General features: G+C 32.1%; 1 protein-coding gene across 4 annotated transcripts in view; it reads left to right on the top strand.

Moving 5' to 3' along the window:
- Nucleotides 1–391: 391 nt before the first annotated feature.
- The window catches only part of LOC126738382 (uncharacterized), a 43,342-nt gene continuing 23,806 nt past the window's right edge, over nucleotides 392–19,927 (top strand). For 3 of the 4 annotated variants that reach the window (XM_050443685.1, XM_050443684.1, XM_050443687.1), the window contains exons 1-7: nucleotides 392–1,214; nucleotides 1,266–1,435; nucleotides 1,491–1,712; nucleotides 4,491–4,699; nucleotides 4,801–4,948; nucleotides 5,007–5,211; nucleotides 15,708–16,132. In XM_050443685.1, the coding sequence (XP_050299642.1) occupies nucleotides 655–1,214; nucleotides 1,266–1,435; nucleotides 1,491–1,712; nucleotides 4,491–4,699; nucleotides 4,801–4,948; nucleotides 5,007–5,211; nucleotides 15,708–16,132 (1,939 nt within the window). In that variant the 5' untranslated portion in view covers nucleotides 392–654. The remainder of the gene's footprint in view (nucleotides 1,215–1,265; nucleotides 1,436–1,490; nucleotides 1,713–4,490; nucleotides 4,700–4,800; nucleotides 4,949–5,006; nucleotides 5,212–15,707; nucleotides 16,133–19,927) is intronic. The other variant, XM_050443686.1, reaches the window with a different exon arrangement.

Genomic DNA, 19,927 nt, shown 5'->3' with positions numbered 1-19,927 from the left:
TCGACAAGTTTACCTTTATTTAGTAATTGATTGTTTTATTTAGGTATCTTTAATTCAAGTATGTTCAAAAAGTTTTGTCTTCTTGTGTTTAATTTTGTTCATTGTTTTGTCAATTTTTGAAATTGGATGCTTGTACACAAGATTATTCTTACGTAATATAGCACATTTTCTTTCTTTCTTTCTTTTTTTCTTATTTTAGGTACTCTGTAGTGTAAATTAAAGGCAACGATATATTTTTTATAGTAAATGTGACTGTTTCGTCGAATGAGTCCCGAGTGATTTGTGTGAATAGACCTTTATGCAATGTTCGATGTACCCTTCATATATCGTCTGAAAATGCCTGTTTTGGCACAAACGTCAATATTTAATGTCAACTGTTACATGTCAAAACAATCGATTTGTTTACATTTCTCAGGCATAATTATGTTTTTTAGTCAAAAATAAGCATTTTTAGTTGGGTTTATTACTGCCGTTGTTAAAAATGAGACAGCGTAAGTCGAAACACTTATACCGAAAAACGTGTCTTCTACTATTCCTTTTTCCTACTCATAAAGATTATGCCTAAAAAAAAACAATTCTTAAAACACCTATATATACAACTTTACTTATAACATAATAATCAAAAACCTAAGAATTCTCTACTCCCACTAAACTATGACAGCCACATTAGAGCACCGACAAGAACGACTTGGATTTTACAAGGAAACATGCCCAACAGAAACCCCAAACTATGACTCTAGCTCAGTCCTTAAACTCTACATAGGAGTGGATACCCTAAGACGTTGGTGTGGATTTAAAAGGCATTTTTTATGTGGGTCCAATGAAGATTTGCTTATTCGACTACTGGATATTGCTGAAGAATATATTAATAACGGCTCAAGGCCCTCTCAAGGTAAAGCAGTGATTTTGCAAGACTTTAGACTAAAAACCGATTTAACAATAAAGTCTGAACCTCCAGTAGAGAATGAACGAGATTGTTTTGCAATTTTAGATATAAAGGAAGAAACCACACATTCAGAAGACTTACCTAAAAAAAGAGTTGCCTTTTTGGGGGTGCAAAATAAAAGTTCACAGCAAGGTGGTTGTAAATATTGTGATTGTAATCATAATGATAAAGAGTGTCAAGTAAATAATCCTTATGTCAGAATATTTGATAGTGTCAGCTTTGATGGTAACTGTATTAAAACTGAAGATATTAGTACTAGTTTTGCCAGGTAAGAATTGGAATTAATAAGCTCTTGTGAACCTAATGCATTTTTTTGTAGAATTTCTTTACCAAACTGCCTTAAATTTATTGATCAAGATGCCACAGGGGTCACTACTAAAATTCTTTTAAAACCCTTTACAGAATTTGGCCCATTAATAGGTACTCCAGTAAAAGAAGTGGATATAAGTGATGACAGCAATATGAGGTATATTTGGGAAATACAATTAGGTATACAAAACTAATGTAAGAGTCAAAGTTATAAATAAATTCAAAACATTTTTAGGAAGTGGTAATGTCTACACAGATTGTGAAAATGTTCAAAGTTCAAATTGGTTCAGGTATGTTAGGCCTGCTCCAAATAGAAAAGATAGAAATTTGACTGTGGTTATAAGAGAAGGTAGTCTGTATTTAGTTAGTATTAAATTAATAAAGCCTGGTGATGAGTTATTGTATTGGCAAGATACTCTGGCCTGCAGCAATAGTAAAAAGAAGACTGAAAAAACTGGTGAGTTTTTTATACTATATTACAAGTTTAATTCTATTTGGGTTTATTAATGTTTAAATATTCTTTTAAATAAGGTCTCATGAGGGAAAAATTGTTTCTTACTATTGAATAAATAAATATTGATTAACAGACTAGCCATTTTGGTGGTTCAATATTTGGCAAGTCATTAATTGACACTTATCGAGTAGATGTTCTAATATTTCTGATTTATTCTGACAGAATTATCATGGCTGTTCCATATTTTTATGGAGGTGATAGGTACTTTGTTGATAGTACTTTTTAAAATTCACACCTGACATGGAGGTCAACAACCATTAATGAATTCATTAATAAAGATATAAAACTTTTATGTCAATTTTCTGAGGATCACAATTGAGTGAGGTTTTAAAGAATAATTTAAATATAATTATAAATAATTTGAAATTAACATTTATTGACAGTACTAAAAACTTGGGGGTTGTTATTGATATTCAACTAAGATTTCAAGAACATTTAATAAAACTTATGCAAAAATAATTTTTTTCTTTTAAAATTTTATACACTAATAGGCACATATTAAGTAAATCCCTTAAAAAAAGCTTATTTGAAACCCTTGTGTTATCTAATTTTACATACTGTGACTATGTTTATGTTTTTTCTTTGGATTTTGAGAGCAAGAATCACATACAGAAGGTGCAGAATGCTTGCTTGAGGTTTATCTGTGGTTTGTGCAAATTTGATTGGGTGGTTAAAAATTAATGATTGGAGAAATTTCCACTTTTCTTGTTTCTTATTAAAGATGCTAAATAATAATCCATTTTCTCCGAATTCTATAAAAGAGAGTTTAGTATTTTGAAATACCATTCACAATGTTAATAATAGAAATGTAAAAAAGTTATTTATGCCTCTACATACCACTGCAATCTTCCGGCGATCCTTTTCATATAATGCTGTAAAGCAATACAATTCAATACCAGAATGTTATATGTTTTATGTTAATAGAGACTTACTTATTTAATCAAAGTAACCAAATTTAATAATAATATTAAGATTTCTTTAACCTTAAAATTATTGGAATATTTGATTAAATTAATGTTTTTAATATATTTTTTGTGTCATAAAAGAATCAATAAACTAATAGTCTAGTAATGTAGGTAAAATTTATATATTTCTTATTTTAGTTTAACTAATAGGTATATATCTAAAATATTATTATAGTGCTTATAAAAGTCTGGTTTAGTTGAGTATAGACTTAAACTGCATTAAAACAGAAATGAGGTATTGTATGAGCATTTATTTATTATGTAGATTTTTGTTTTAATAAAAGTCATTATTTATTTATTTATTTGTCTTGCTGATTCAGCGGTATGTCAAGGTTCTACTAGGTCATTGTCTTGTTTATAACAATATGTATAGATTTATGAAGAAAAGTAATTTTTTTACTATATTAGTCAGATTTTCTAATATTATAGACTAATTGCTAACTATTTATTTTTGTAAAATAAATAATCTGAAAATTAATCCTTACCAGGAATTAAACATCCTACAAATTACCTTAGTTTAGGAAGTACCTTATTATGATTGTATTATGCTCTAGTCATATCCACAATGGAATATGGTGCTGAACTATGGAGTCCAAAGCAACTTACATATCGATACCCATATTCTAATAAAAAATTACAATGCCTTTAGAAGTTGAATATTTAGACCACTCGTACTTTCTTAATTTTGACAACCCGAACTTGATGAGATATAACTCAATTCGCCCAGGAAAATTAAACAGTCCGTTAAAGGTGTCAGACTTGAAAGATGTCTAAAATATTTCCCTTGGGGGGAAATCTTGTATAAAACTAAATACGACGATCCGTATGCAATTTTACCACAAAGACAAAAAGGAATTACCTTGGATGAATACTTACCCAGGCCCTTATACAGTAAAAGGTTAGAAATTTCAAAGAAAAAATGGATGGATTTACAACAGTTAAAAAAAGTGATTCCAAAAGACACGCACTGTTTTTACGACCTAATAAAATATTACGAAAAAACAGAAGTATCAAACAAAAAGGTAAACAATACAGAAGTACAAAAAAATAAAAGTTCCACAAGAAAGACTGATGAGGCTGTAAAAAAAAGTAAGGGAATAAAATAGTCATATTAGAGTTCCGTTTTGTAAAGATTTGGATTCGTTTTTCAATATTTGTTTTGAATTAAACTTCTGTTTCCTAATTTTTTTCTTTAAAAAAGTTTTGATAAGGAATAAAGTAAATTCGTTTTAAATATAATCGTTGTTTAATTTGTCTTAACCCACAATATTTAGAATTTAGTTATCGTGCTAACATGACAACTACAAAGAAATATGTTGTATCCAGTAAAGTCATAATATTATAATAAGACGTAACCCACTTATTGCCGCCAATTTCAAAAATAAGTGAAAAAAAATCTCATAATTTAAAACAAATAATAGAAAAAAAAGGTATTAAAAAAAAAACATTTTGTTTCTTAAATACTTAAAAAAATATACGGTGTTTTCCTCCTCCTGAAAAATTTGGGTTTTGTGGGATACATCCTATTAGACTATTGCTATCGATATGTTGATGTTATTGCAAAAATTCAAAAACTTTTTTTAAGACTTTTTTAAAAAGCATTAAGTGTATTTGGGCAAGATGTTGAAAGGGTAACTCTGGACCGACGTAGAATAAACATTATTTTACTTGTTTTTGACTACTGCATCAAACTCTTTGTAAAGTTCTAAAGAAATAAAAAGTTATATCAGAAAAATTACAAATTATTTCTTTTTAGTATGTGGTGGGTGCAATATGACTTTTGACCACATCTTATACTACCAAGTGCACTGTTCGGTATTTCATGATTTGAGGTATAGCCTGACGATCAAAAAATACCACTGTAAAGTGTGTGGAGCCGCTATTTTAGGAAAGGAAAATATAAGGAAACACGCCACTGAAAAGCATAACGGCAAAGGAGCGTATCAATGTCCTTATTGTAAAAAAGTGAGTTATAATATTTGTTCCATGGTTTTATGATCTTCATTATAAATTATATTTTTTAAAACATCTCTTACAATTGTTGCTTACACGTAATTGTTTCTTAGTTTTTCTTAAGACTGAGCTACTTAGACATGCATAAATCATACGGATGTTCCTTAAATCCCCTCAGATGTAAATCACTCTGTGATTTTTGCGGCCGGAAGTTCTCTCAGCCCCAAAAATTAAAAATTCATATAAAAAGGATGCACAGCGGTAATACTTGATGTTACATATTATTTAAAGCAGTGTTTTCATGTTTAATTATTTACAGATAATTCGGATGCGCTGAAAGATTTCCAATGCCAAAAGTGCATGAAAATATTAGGAACGAGGCCGGGCTTGTTAAGGCATAACAAAGAAGTGCACGAAAAACAAGCCGATACTACGAATTCATGCAAGTTGTGTGGAAAATTTTTTCAAAATATTTCTAATTTGAAAATTCATATGCTGACACATAGTGGAATTAAACCTTTTAAGTAAGTACTTTGTGCCTTTTTTTAAATTGGTCTAATCAGTTTAATTCACATTATGCGATAAGCAATTTAGGATGTTTTCTTTTTAAAAGTATAAGTTTCTTAGAACAGTTTTTATATTATGCAAATGAACTTGACTAGTATGCAAATTGAATTGCAAAAAATGTCCTAAATTTTTTGAATTAGTTTTAATGAAAAAAAATTAGGGCTTCTGGGAAATTATTGTAATTCGTATACTCAATTTATCTACAGTAAAGCAGCAATAACTTATGACAAAAATATTATCCAATAAGACGGTATTGACTTCAGCTATACAGGGTGTTTTTTATATATTGCGACAAAATTCAGGAACGTGTTCTTTGGACAAAAATTCGCAAAAAACGTTCGTTCCTATAAACATAGGTTCTAAACCTTTTAGATTTTGAGCTACAGGGTGGTAAAGTTTTAACAAAAAAATTATTTTTTTTCGATAACTTAAATACCCCTGTAGATATGTGTCCAAAGATTGGTATGCAAGGTCTGTGTATCCAGAGCCATTTACCAACATACTTTTAACATTTTTAACGGTTTTCCCCTGAATACTTTTATAAAGAAAAATGGTACGCCACTGGTTTTTCTTGTATTAAAAAATATTTTTAAATTCCCCGTTTTATTTGCAACATTTTTGATCCCTTGGACTTTGTCCGTTAGATGCACGGTTTTCGCACAAAAAATTAAAAACCATGGACATGTTGCTCAGATTTGATTAGACTTTCTTTATTTTAGTAATCATTCGTTTTTTTTTTTAGTTTATTGCAATTTTAATAATAAATAATAAAATTTTTATTAATTAATTTAGTACAAAAGCTAGCCCAATTTAATAAAGTTGTAATTGAGGATGTAAAACTTTTGCTTCTACAATCTTTAATTTAAAATACAAGTTTTTAAGTCATAAAAAAATATTTAATTTTTTATTATTTATTTAATTAATATTATTATTTTTACAAAAGTTGTTTAAAGTGTGCTCCTCCAACATCAATACAAGCATCTAATCGACGTCGCATTGATTGGCGGACACGTTCAAACATTTCTGGTGTCTGCCGAATTATGTCACAAGACGTTATAATGCTATTACGCAATTCCTCCACATTATCAATTGGATTTCTATAAACCAGTGATTTAAGGTGGCTCCACAAAAAATATCCAGCGGATTTAAGTCGGGAGACCGTGGGGGCCAAGGGTGAATACTACCGACCTATCCAACGATTTGGATCAATAACACCTCTACAAAAGGACAAAGCGCTCCAAAAAATTTTGCTCGTGACGTCACACGTTTGGGCCATGCACTTCAGGTTGATTTTCGCGTGAATTCAGCTGTTGACGCTGCCGTTGTTCGTCCGCGGAAGGCTGCCTGCAACGCTGCCAGACTTTGCAGATTGCCGTGAACGTTAGGATGATGTATTACTATCTTAAAATAATTAAATCTATATTTTTAACTGCTCTTACTTTACAATTTAGTTAAAAAAATAGTGCATCCTTATTTCTCTTTTTATAATTTAAACTTCCATTTTTTCAAATTTTATCATTTATCTAATACCTTGTTACTTGCCAATAGGAGTTCTTTCTATATAAATCTGACAACGGCGCACTACTAGTTGTACCACCTGATGAAACGAGAGGTTAGGTTGTTTATATTTATGTTCTGTGGTTGCCGGTATTTCTGACGATATTCGCAGTAAACATTAGCTAATTTTTGTGTTTTTTCCTAAAATCGGAACTGTTTATTTCCGCGAAACCTGTATGTTATATTTATGTAAACTCTTCGCGTACTTTTAAATCGCAAAATCGTAATTTCGGACTAGAAAAATCCTCGGAAAAACCGGTTCTCGGTCGCGGTTTTATTTGTTTATATCAAACTTTAATACTTTAGTTCGTGTTTAATTTAATGTTTTTCTCCTAGTTCGGCTTGTAGTTGATACCAGAGTGTAAATATGCCTCAAAAGTGTTGTGTTCCGGGTTGTATCGGAAACTATATGTCTTCGGTTTTCCTAAGGATATACCTAAATCTAAGGGGAAAATGGGTAAAAGCCATACACAGAGATGACTTTGAGCCCACAAACAACACCAAAGTATGTGAAGCTCATTTTCCTGAAGGTAGTATAATAAAGAGTACTTTATTATACGTTTTAGTATACATATTAAATTCAAGATTCCAACACAGGTAAAATTTTTACAATAGAATTACTAAAACCACGGCTGAAACTTTTGAAACTTTTTTATATAGCGAGCCAGTTTGTGTTTTAACATAAAAATTTAAAACTCCATATACTTCCCATAGTTTAGATGATTTATATGCAATACTTGAAGCAATAGACCTTACTATTATTACCCTGCCTTTGGAGGAAAATGTTACCAATAATGACAACCCCGACTGTGACTTAAATCCAAATACTGCTACCGAGACTGCTACCAATACCCTTGGCAATACTATTCTCGAACATGCCAAACCATCGAATGACATAAATAAAATGAAACATGTGTTCGATTTTGTGTCAAACATACTAAAAAGTTTTAAAAACATTTAAGACAACAAAATAGTGCATTCTTTAGATTTTATTTGTGAACAATTAGCTTTGCTTACAACTGCAAAGGAAAGGTACAGATATTCAAGTAGTACAATAATTTTGACTTTTCTAATCTATACTATTAGTCCTCATGCGTACAAGTATTTAAGAGATTATGGATCCCTAATTTTACCACATCCTCAAACTATAATGGGTATTTGACTATTTGTAACAAACACATGACCGATCCCCACATAGATGAAAAAAAAATGTTTTTAACTTATGCCCGAAATGTGTTTAGTTTACTAAAGCATCATGAGAGATTTGTGACACTACTTTTTGATGAAATTCATATTGACCCTTACATGGACTATAAAGGTGGTAATATCACTGGAACATCAGTCAATAATAAGTCTCTAGCTTCCTCGGCATTTACTTTTATGATTACAAGCGTGTGTTCCAGCTTTAAGGAAGTAGTTCATATAGCTCCCATCTCCAAAATTACATCAGACATACTTCATAATTTTATTAAGACAATTATTGAAAATTTAGAGGAGATTGGGTACATAGTTTTTTAATAGTGTGATAATAATGCCATTAACGGGAAAGCCATTAGTCATTTTTCAACTGCAGACCAACTTAGCATTTTTTATCCTCATCCCATAGATAATCAGAGACCATTATTTTACCTATTTGAGACAGTTCACATACTTAAATGTGTATTTAATAATTGGCTTAACTCTAAACTAGACCAAAAATTTTATTTTCTTCATTTTGACACCTCAAAGAAAAAATGTGCTTCTTTTTCTGCAATTAAAAAATTACATGAACTGGAGTATACCTAAGCTTTTTAAGCTTTTAAAGTCAATATATGTATTTATGTGTATATAATAACATTTTTTACTACTTGATGGTATAAAAAAATAAAAAATACCTAAATACATATGTTGAATTTTGGCGCAGATGTAGGGGAGTTGGGAGTCTGCATTTAATATTACACCATAATATTTAACCTGACATTCAACCAGAACTAAAACATACCTTTGAATGTTTCCTGAACTCCTAGCATTTTTTAAAATAAGCCAAATATTGAGATATTAGCATATGAAATCCCTTGGTTTTTAAAAATCGGTGGCCCACATCGATGACGTCACGCGCCAAGCACTAAGGCCTTGTCTTTGAGTGGGTGTTGTTTGGATACGTAATATCTAAATACTGCCGAGCCACTAAACTAAAATGGGCTGGAGCACCGTCATGTAAAAAAAAACATTTGCTGTCTCAGCTGAATGGGGACATCTTCTAGCATAGCTGGTAATTCATTTTCAAGAAATTCTTGATACACTTGTCCAGTCAACCTTGCTGGTAAAAAACCGTGAACCGATGAGAAAGTTTTTAATAATGCCGACCCATACATTAAGTGAAAACTGGTGCTGATGACGGTTTTCTGCCACAGCATGTGGGTTCTCATAATGCCATATGTGGTTATTGTGGAAGTTCATAATTGCGTCCCTGGAGAAATTAGCCTCATCGGTGAAGAGTATTTTTCTTATAAACGGTGCATCTTGCCTTATGCGTTCTTGCATCCAACGATACAAAGCCGTTCTTTTCGGAAAATCGCCTGGCAAAAGTGCCTGCACCCGCTGAATATGATACGGGTATAAAAGGTTTCTTTTAGGAATATTCCAAACTGTAAAGTTACTAATGTGTACCGTCTGAGCAATTTTCCTAGTGCTTGTGGTCGGATCTTCCTCGAATTCATTGAGCACCTGTTCTTCAATTTGAGAAGTAACTGTTCGGGGATGTCCGTTTTCAGCGGTGAGTTTTTTAGCTGCCGGTTTCACTTAGACGTTGGTGTAAATGCGTAAACATGGAGTGATGAGGAATAACACGATTCCGGTAACGTTCAGCATAAATACGCAAGGCTTCTCGTGCGTTTCCGTTAGCCAGTCCATAAATGAAGTGCATATCGCACATTTCATTATTTGTGTAATTGTTAGCCATTTTTTTAACAAATTAATCTTGTCAACTGGCGGACAGTGACTATGATTTAAAATATCACAAAATCTTACAAATGTCAACTTTATCGTGGACAGAGGAAGAATGTGGTAAAAAGATTAAACTCTTAAACAAGAATGTGATTATCGTTGTCCGTAGTTACGTTAAAAAAAATTATGTTCACAGGCTACTTCGCGATTTAGGAAGCGTGAAATATTAACACGTTACTCATATGTCACTTTTTTTAACATGTTAAATAAAGCGACATATTATGAACTACAATGAAATTTTAAATAAAATTAAAAAAAAAACTTTTTATAACGATCATAGAAAAATAAATTTTAGCGATCAGTCAAAGTAGAAAAATGTTTTTTAATTTTTTGTGCGAAAACCGTGCATCTAACGGACAAAGTCCAAGGGATCAAAAATGTTGCAAATAGAACGGGGAATTTAAAAATATTTTTTAATACAAGAAAAACCAGTGGAGCACCGCACCATTTTTCTTTATAAAAGTATTCAGCGGAAAGACCGCACACACGCCGCTGAAGAACATAAAAATGTTAAAAGTATGTTGGTAAATGGCTCTGGATACACAGACCCTGCATACCAATCTTTAGACAAATATCTACAGGGGTATTTAAGTTATCGAAAAAAAATCATTTTTTTCGTTAAAACTTTACCACCCTGTAGCTCAAAATCTAAAAGCTTTAGGACCTATGTTTATAGGAACTTTTTTGCGAATTTTTGTCCAAAGAACACGTTCCTGAATTTTGTCGCAATATATAAAAAACACCCTGTATAATAAGTAAAAACAGGAACATGTTTTTACTTATTATACAGGGTGTTTTTTATAAAAATTTTTTTAAACAACTATTAAACGCTGTTTCTTGCAGGTTTTAATTTTTTTACCTTGATAAATCCAAGTAGTATCACAAATTATAATGTTCTTTATTTAGGCATAGGTATACAATGCAAATAGTCACACTTTGATGCTACTTAATTCAACCTTCTACTACATATTTATTCAACAACATCAAAAGATCAAAGATGTTTTTTTGTGGCAGATTAAGGCAATCATATATAATTTGAAAACGTATAAGCTCGATTCTAGGTATTAGTTCAAAAATAACGAGGATACAGTGGTGGCCAACTAATTAGAAACAGTGTGAATAAATTAATAAAAATCATAAATCTTTTGTAAATAAAATTGTTTATTCTTAAATTTCTCGCACATTGTCGTAACTAACATTTACCTTTAATATTACCATAAATTTAGTGGATTTGTCTTCACATATATACTTTAAAAAAAAAGTTAATTTTTTATACAAATATTGAATTGGACAACTAATTAGAAACCAAAGAATTATCAATTTAAAAAAACAAAGTAAGACTCTAAACCCTAAATAAATCAATATTTTGTAGCAAATCCCTTATTTTCAATGACAGCTCTACATCTCCTGGGCATTGACTCCACCAGATGTTGACATCTCGCTAGTGGTATCGATTTTCACGCCTGCTCTGCTTTTTCCACCAGATCTTTAAGGTTTTTAATATTTTTATGTTCTAAAAGTTTTTCCAGGTCTCTCCAAAGATTCTCAATGGGATTAAGATCCGGGCTACATGAGGGCCAATAAAGTAGATCAACATGGTTATCGTCAAACCATTTTTTTACAGACTTAGCCGTGTGCTTGGGATCATTGTCTTGTTGCAAAACCCAAGATACCGGCAAAGTTTCATCAGCAAACGGCAACATGTGGTTCTCCATAATATCTTTATATTTTTCTTGGTCAAGAATACCGTCAATTTTCACTAATGGACCAACACCACGCCACGAAAAACATCCCCATAATTTTATATTTCCACCTGCATGTTTGTCTGTGCTGGTTGTATTACGCACCCCTTGGTCTTCTCACAAATATTCTACCATCACTACCAATGCGATTTATTTTTGTCTCATCAGACCATAATACTTTTTTCCACTCTTTTATGGTCCAATTAATATGGTCCTTAGCGAATTTTAATCTAGCCTGGCGATTTTTCTTCTTTAGCAGTGGTTTCTTGCGGGATACTCGTCCAAATAGGTTGGCTTTATTAAGTCGTCGTCTTATAGTTCGTGATGATATCGCGATAGCTAGAAAAAGTTCTTCTTTAATCTGGTTGGAGGTTGAAAATGGATTCATTTTAGCCATTCGAACAATAGTTTCATCAGTTCGTTGGCTGGTTTTTTTAGATCTTCTCTTGCGTGGAATATTTTCGTACGTTTTATGTTCTTTTATGTGTTTGAGTGCATAGAAAACCACTTTTTTGAACATTTTAGGTGGTCAGCTATTTTACTATAAGTCCAACCTCTTTCCCTTAGCGTAAAAATTATTTTACGCATTGATGGATCACAATTTTTTTCTACCCATTTTAAACTGTGAAAGACACAAAGACAAGGCTTGCAGATACAAAAAACACAAATTGTTACCAGTACAAAGGTTTGAAATGAACTATACGCGCGTTTATTTTCGTCGTTTCTAAGTAGATGACCAACCGTGTTATCTATAAATTTTGTTTATATTCTGCATTCCTTACAAATTTCTTAGTGGAATGTCTATAAATAAATTATATATTCCTGTTGTGATGAACAATCAAAATTTTACAACAAGTTGGTTTTAATTTATTTTAAAGAACTGAAACATTGAATAAAGTATTTTTTTAAATCGTTTCTAATTAGTTGGCCACCACTGTATTGAAGAAATTGTACTTTTTGTTCCGGTTTGTGTTCATTTCACTAATTTCGGATTTTATGTCTGTAGATATAATTTCCTCCTTATTACACTCTTTACTCTACACAGTCTACCCAGTGGAAGCAGAAAGTTTACGGATACCTGACAGAATCTGAATAGTCTGTTGGGATTTACTATCAATTTACCTATTATTGGAACTTGTTTTTTTTCTGAAATTAACGAATAAACCGGGAGTTTTTTTGTTATATACTGTACCAGTAATTATAAACTTAGCTACAAGTTCCTTTGAATCTATTTTTTACCGAAAAAAATATTTTAACTGTTATTAGTAATCATTTTCACTTCATGACAATTACACATTGCATTTTAATAAAAATCGACTTTTCGAAAGAATTTTTGCTGCAGAATGATGCTTGTTCTTAAACTGATATACATTTTTATATTGTTTTGGTTATAAAGTTAGTACCGTCAATGCGGGTGAAAAATTGGTTTGCAAAAAAATATGGAAAACTTGCACATAAGTTTGGGGAATATATACATTGGGAAAAATACATGGGGAAAAAAACTTTCAAACTCCTTTGAGTTTTCAAAAAAAAAATAATAAACAGGAAATTTTAAGTCACCCGCAATACGGGTGTCTTGAAAAATGGGATTTAAAGTCGTTTAAAATGAAAGTCATCCGCTCTAAAGGGTGTATCGAAACAAAATTAGTTAATTAAAACTAATTTCTTTGGTTGTACCAATTATAAAACATTATTTTGTATAAAAAATATAAACTAAATATAGCTTAAACACTATTCTAATTTAACATTGTTTTTAAAAAATAAATTGTAGTGCTCCTCTCCTTAACTCTTCAGGACGCTCAAACTTCCTGATCACCTGCTCCATAGTAATGTCACTAATATCTGGCTTAAGAGGAAAAACAAAGGCATCTTTGATTTTTTCAGAAGGCCTAAGAAATGAGCAATGTATAAATCTTTGTTCTACTTCCATTACTTTTGCCAGATATCTTTGTTGCTTTTTCTTTAGTGTAGTAAACTCTACCAAGATGAAGTCCCCTTCTACCAAGTTGTCTAGAGCGATTTGCGCTTTCACGACTTTTTGTAAGTTTTCCGAGTTAATATATTTTTTTTCTTGCACTGGGTTTACGAATCAGGGCAGCTCAATATCTTCAAGTTGCTCTGATCCTTTATTTGACAATATATCTTCTTCTGGCTCGATTATAGTTTCATTTTCCGATTCCGTAGAGCTTGAAATCTTTTGATCTGTAACGCTTTCTCCGGGCGCCACTACCAATTTCTTACGGTTGATTTGTTTGGCTCGCGGTTCTTTAAATCTGGATTCCTTAAAAAGAGATGTAACTGACTCTGCAACTAATGATATAACACTATTATTGGCGTCAGTCTCATTGTCGTCTGGGACTTTAACAAGGACCTTTTCACCTGTAGTCTCAAATCCAGATTTGATATTTTTACCAACTGTAAGAGCAATTGATTTGATTATCCTGTTCAGAACTCGAGGAAAATGATCTTTTTGTAGCACACCTGGATTTGACATTTTCCATTTTTTTAGCTGCTGTCCCAAGGCAATCTTGATTGGTCTGAAGCAGGACACATCAAGGGGTTGTGCCTTGTAAGATGTAAGAAAATGAATCTAATATTTTCTTCCTGCATTTTTTTTATTACAGCCTCTGACAAATGACTTCCTAGATTGTCCCCAATGATAGCTTTTGGGCCATCTAGACATCTATAATAAGGAACAAAGATCTTGAAGAACCAATCCTCAAACAACGAACCACCCAGACTTGCTGCGGTCATAAATACAACCTTCAGGGCCACTTTGAGTCCAAGTGGACCACAAATTTTCAGATTTGTAGACAACGTATTGAGATAACAAAAGTCCAGCCGCTGTTACATAGAACATGACTGAGTGGGCAGACTTGGTGGAATCACAAACTTTCTCTGCGTGCTTCATAGTTCTTCTTATAACAACTTTAGGCCTTCCGGGATCATCAACAAAATTTGTTTCGTAATAGTTTATTAAATTCTCTGGTGGTACGTCTTTGAGAGAAACTTCCAATTTATCAAAATATTCATGTAAAACTTTTCTTGACACCTGCCCTAGACCTTTTTATATTTTCAGCCAAACGAACCTTTAATACATCTTTATGCCTTGTAAGAAAGTCCGTGCACCAATCTTTTCCAGGCATGGTATTAGATAACTTGGTCACCTGTTTGCCGGCTCGATCCAAGTAGTTTTTAACTAATAATTTTATATCCTCCTCCTCATATGGATAGCCCCATTCTTCCGCCGTAACAACAGCTGCTACAATGGCATTTTCTTCTCTTTTACTTAAAACATGTTGTCTCCCAAACTTTTTCGGGTGTTTATTCTTAATCTTCCTCCATAGGGTCACCAAAGGAATGTTATATGATTGAGAAGCCTCGGAATAGGACATCCCATCTCTAATTGCGGCTAGGGCACTTTCTAGGTTGTCATTTGTATAATTCACATATCGCCGTCCGCCAATTTTCTTCTTATATTTCTGTGGCATGATTTTTCAAGTCACCCTAAAAATATAACCAAGACTTACAGAAATTTAAAAAAAATGTGAAACAATTTTTTGAAGCAAAACTATTTTTTCCATCTAATATTAGAAATTCATACCTTTGACTGATTTCCAACTATGGCTCAGAAGTAAAAGTTCTAGAGGTTCACAAAATACTTTGACCTACGGCTACGGCACACTAATTTAGAATGGCGCGATAAGTTTTAGCCTAAAAGTAATCATGTACCAAGGTCAAATGCGCGGCAGTGCCTATGCAGCCTGCTCCCGTGCATTTAGGTGATAACTTAAATATCCGTCCGAGCGCGTACATTTTTTCACTTTACCCTCTGATTTCAAGTCACCCACGTTGACGGTATTTTGTTTGTTTATATTTTTATTTATTTTATGCTTAGCTATCAAATTAAAACTAAAAAACCATATAAAATATATTTTAAGACCTTTAAAGAAAGTGGGTGTAACAAGACCTCCTTTCCATAACATTTCTCTTTCAATGTCAAAAAATACTGTTTTTTAAAGGACCTTGATCTCTTGACTGTTACTTTCTGTCTATAAAAGAGCTGTGACTACAATATCACAAAAAGAAAAAAATATTATTAAATAGTATATTTTCATTATTATAATATCGTAATTTGATTTCTATTAATAATCAAATCATGTTCTAAGGTGTGAAGTGGATAGTTGTAAGGCAGCCTTCACAACCAAGCAGTGTCTCCAGCATCATTATCGAAAAGTTCACAAATTCGACGATAAAACGATGCCGAAAATCGAGCGGGCAGTTTCTTACACGATTCAGGCCTATAGTGGTGTAGAAAAGGACGATAATGGAAATAAAACTGGTATTGAAAATAATAATAACGATAATAATGGTCATACTAGTGATGAAGAAGAAGAACAAGCTATAGCACAAAACGACGATGAAAATATGATTAAGAACAGTAGTGGTAATAGTTTGGAGGAGAATAGTGATATTTTTGATACGTCAGATTTGGAAATGCCTAAAAATTCACCGCACCAAAGTTCCCCATTAAATCCGATGAATCATGAGATGGAGCCGGAACCACCAGTAGCTGTTAAAATGGTGTCTAAAGGTGAGTGATAGCATAGAAAGAAAGAAAGAAAATGTGCTATATTACGTAAGACAATAAAATCTTGTGTACAAGTATCCTAAAAACTAAAAAATTCCAAATTCACTTTAAATTTCAAATTTCAAACAAACATAACATCTAAAACACTTTACCATAAAATTTACACACATTACCAAAATTAATCATAACAAAACAGATTGAGAAAAAAAAAGCATCTTTTTGATAAATTTCATTAAAAAATAAGTAAAGCTCTCAATAAAACAGAATTTAGAGGAAGTAAATTAAATTATTTAATAGGGAACAAAACTAAAACACTAAAATAATCTCTGAGCACAGGTTAAAAGGTATCATTAAAAAATCGTCAAGGTTATAATATGCCCTGGATAATAAAAGTGATTTTAATTCCTTTTTAAATTTCTTAACTTCTAAAATTTGTCTGATACATAGAGGAACATGGTTGTAAATTTTTTTGCTAAGGTATATAAGTGAGTTCTTGGTGAGGGAGGATGTAGGGATTGGTAAGGGAAAATCGTTAACCTGGCGAGTCATATGACCAGTGTTAGAAGGAGGTTTAGGACATTTATGAATAAGAGTAGCTGTTTCTAAGATAAAAAGAGAAAAAAGAGTTAGGATTTTTTGAGATATAAAGAGAGGTTTACAAGAATCTAGTTAGTCATTTGTTTTTTGCTTTTCTTAAGACCGTTGTTAGTTTTTTTTTAATTAACACCTCAACAGGCTTTTAACAAAGTAAATTTTTCATCTTAAAAAGGCACTCACGATTAAACTTTAACTTATCTCTTTGTACAAATACCTTTTCTAAAGACTAGAAATTTGCCAAGATTTGTCCCACTTTTAAATTGGGAGAAAAAAATGTGGTGGAAAAAATCCAGTATGGTTTCTTTTAGTCCAGATCAACAGTAACTTACTTAACAGCATTTCTTCAGACTGCATATGAGACTATAAATAATACATGTCAACTAGACGTAATTTAAACGGACTTCGCCAAAGGCTTTGATAAGATGGACCATGGACTTCTTGCTCAGAAACTTTCTATCAGGCTTAATGTTCATTGTAATCTTGTACAATTTTTTACTTCCTATCTGGCATATAAGCAGTTTAAAAACCTACGATCTTTTTACATTAAAGTGTCGTGGAATAGCTAAATTTGTCTTCCACTTTACTTTTTAACAGATATAAAGATATTCGTACCAGAACTAGAGTAATGATTAATCCACTTATAAAGCACATATAAACATTGCTAACTAATAGAGTGCCTACGATGATTATCAATTACATTACGTTTAGTCAACTACATATAAAAAATATAAGTATAAGCCTTAATTTTTGTTCCCTTTTTAAACACTATGAAAACATCCTTAATATCAACTGAATCATCTGGAAGTTGAGTTTTTAATCTATAGTTTGCATTGTTACGTTTTAGTTACATGCACGACAAATTTTCAGGTGAATTTGTGACGATAGCCCTCCCTAACCAAGACAAATCTTGGACAGTAACCCTCTTTATGCCATTCCAGCATGTTAAAGATCTCGATAATCCAGAAAAACGCATCTGATTCTTTGAGGCAACATTTCCAGACACCCTACCTTGCATAGGAGAGAGTGAACTGAAGCAAATTTTCTTCAAAAATTCTCCATCACCTTTAGTATCCGTATTCATTAAGTGTGGCATATACCATATGGCAGTGAAGTTCTTGATTATTGGAGATGCTGCACATGAGTATAATGGGTTTAGCTTGTATGTTTATAAATCTATGTATGTATGTAGCTAGCGGTGCTCCTCAGGGTAGCAATTTTGCTACTCTTTTATTTTCCATTTGTATCAATGACATATCTGTTAATATTTTAAGGAATAGTCTTCTGTTTGCTGGCGACTTAAAGCTCATTGCCAATAATTGGGAAGACTGTTTGCTGCTCCAAAACGATATTATTTTAATCTACAACTGGTGGCTTCCTCTTAATATTGAAAAGTGTAAAATATGTCCATTGGTTTAAAAAATGAAATTTGCTTCGACTATGCATTAAATGGTACAGCTTTTTCTAACTGTGAATATGTTAGTCATTTGGGTGTCACTATTGGCAAGAAACTTAATTTTTGCAATCATATACATATATGACTTCATAAAGTTAAATTTTAAATTTTAAAGAGTTACATCAGACTTCCCTAATATATCAAGTAGAATGATTTTATTTAATTCCATAATAAAATCGCGATTACTTTACGCGGGTCCACCCTGGGCCCCAATTCTTGAAAACCGGGGAGTAGAATGGCTGATAGAAAGGGGTCGTGGCTCTATTAAAAACACAAAATCCGTATTTTTGAACTTCGCTCTACTGAAAATCGATAGAAAGGTTGGTCCCTGGAGATCAAAATTTCTTCTACTGGTTTTTTTGCAGGGAACGCATGTAGGTAACGCAAGCGCACTAATTTCACTTTGTATGTCATGTGTCATTTTGGTAAATTTGTTTTGTTTTTATTATTTTATGGGGTGGTAGTGTTTATAAATATTTATTGTTTAATTTGTCTTTGATTGCGGTTATTTAAAGTAGTTCTTTTTAATCGTATTTCTGCTTTTCTAATTTGCTACCAAGATGAACTTAAATGCAATCTTGGTGTGGGATATTGTTGAGCAAAACCAAGAAGATGCTAATGAATATTGGAGAATTCCGAGAAATAATCTTTCACAAAGGGACCCCTTTTTATCATTATCATCAATCAGACCATTACACTCTTAAAAGATGAAACAGCCTTAAACGAAAACACTAAACAGCAAAAAAAACCGGCAGCCCATAAAACTATCCCCACTACTAAAAACAAGCTCCCCCACAACCTGAAATGTCAAAAATACCCTTCTATAATTGGTTGGAATATTTGGCAACACGGCTATGCTTTCCCTTGAAATTTGCTCTCTCCTTTTCTGTCGAGAATACAAATTTTAAGATGTGACGCGAGGGAGTAGAGATGAGTTAGGGATCGATCCCCAGGGATGCTTTATTAATCGTTCTATTCTATCGCCGTCAAGAATTGGGCCCCTGGTACACAAACTCTACTGTTAGACTTGAATCTATTCACCGTCAATTTCTGAAATTAATATCGCTTTTAAAACTGATGGAGTTTACCCCAAATAAGGATACGAACAGCACTTGTTACTCAGTAGATTCAATATGCTTTCCCTTTATCAGTAAACCATTTTTACAGGTTTGCTTTTTTTTTCAAAATATGTAATGGTCATATTAACTGCCTGGAATTGCAAGCAGCTCTACACTTTCTTGTGTCTTACATTAATACTAGAAGACGAAATATTACAAACACATAGCACAAATTTAGCAAAGAAAGAGCCTTTATACAGAGCAAGCTCTTGATTTAACTTGGCCCATTTGAATCGGGATGTCGATCTCTTTAACGTGTCTTCTCGTCATTTTAACAAATTATTACCAAGTAATATTGTAAACCTATTTAGTTAATGTACCTCTTGTACATATTTTATGATTGCCTATTACTTATGTTTTTGTATATGATTATTATTATTTTTCATAATATATGCATTATTTATATTTACATATATTGTCTTAGTGATTAGGATTAGATTCCTATTAGACAATAAATAATATTTGAATTGAATTATATAGTTTATAACCACTAATTGCTTTGAGTCAAAATTGAGTAAACTTATAGTCACTTTATAGTTTACAAAAACTTTATAATTCACATACGGGGTGACTCCTTTATTCCCTTATCTCGATAATAACATTCATAAAATAGTTCTAATATTTTATTAA

Source organism: Anthonomus grandis, chromosome 7 (assembly GCF_022605725.1).
Source record: "Anthonomus grandis grandis chromosome 7, icAntGran1.3, whole genome shotgun sequence".
NCBI classification, from domain to species: Eukaryota; Metazoa; Arthropoda; class Insecta; order Coleoptera; family Curculionidae; genus Anthonomus; species Anthonomus grandis.
Note: the sequence above shows the minus strand (reverse complement) of the source record. Positions and strands in the feature narration are given on the sequence as shown.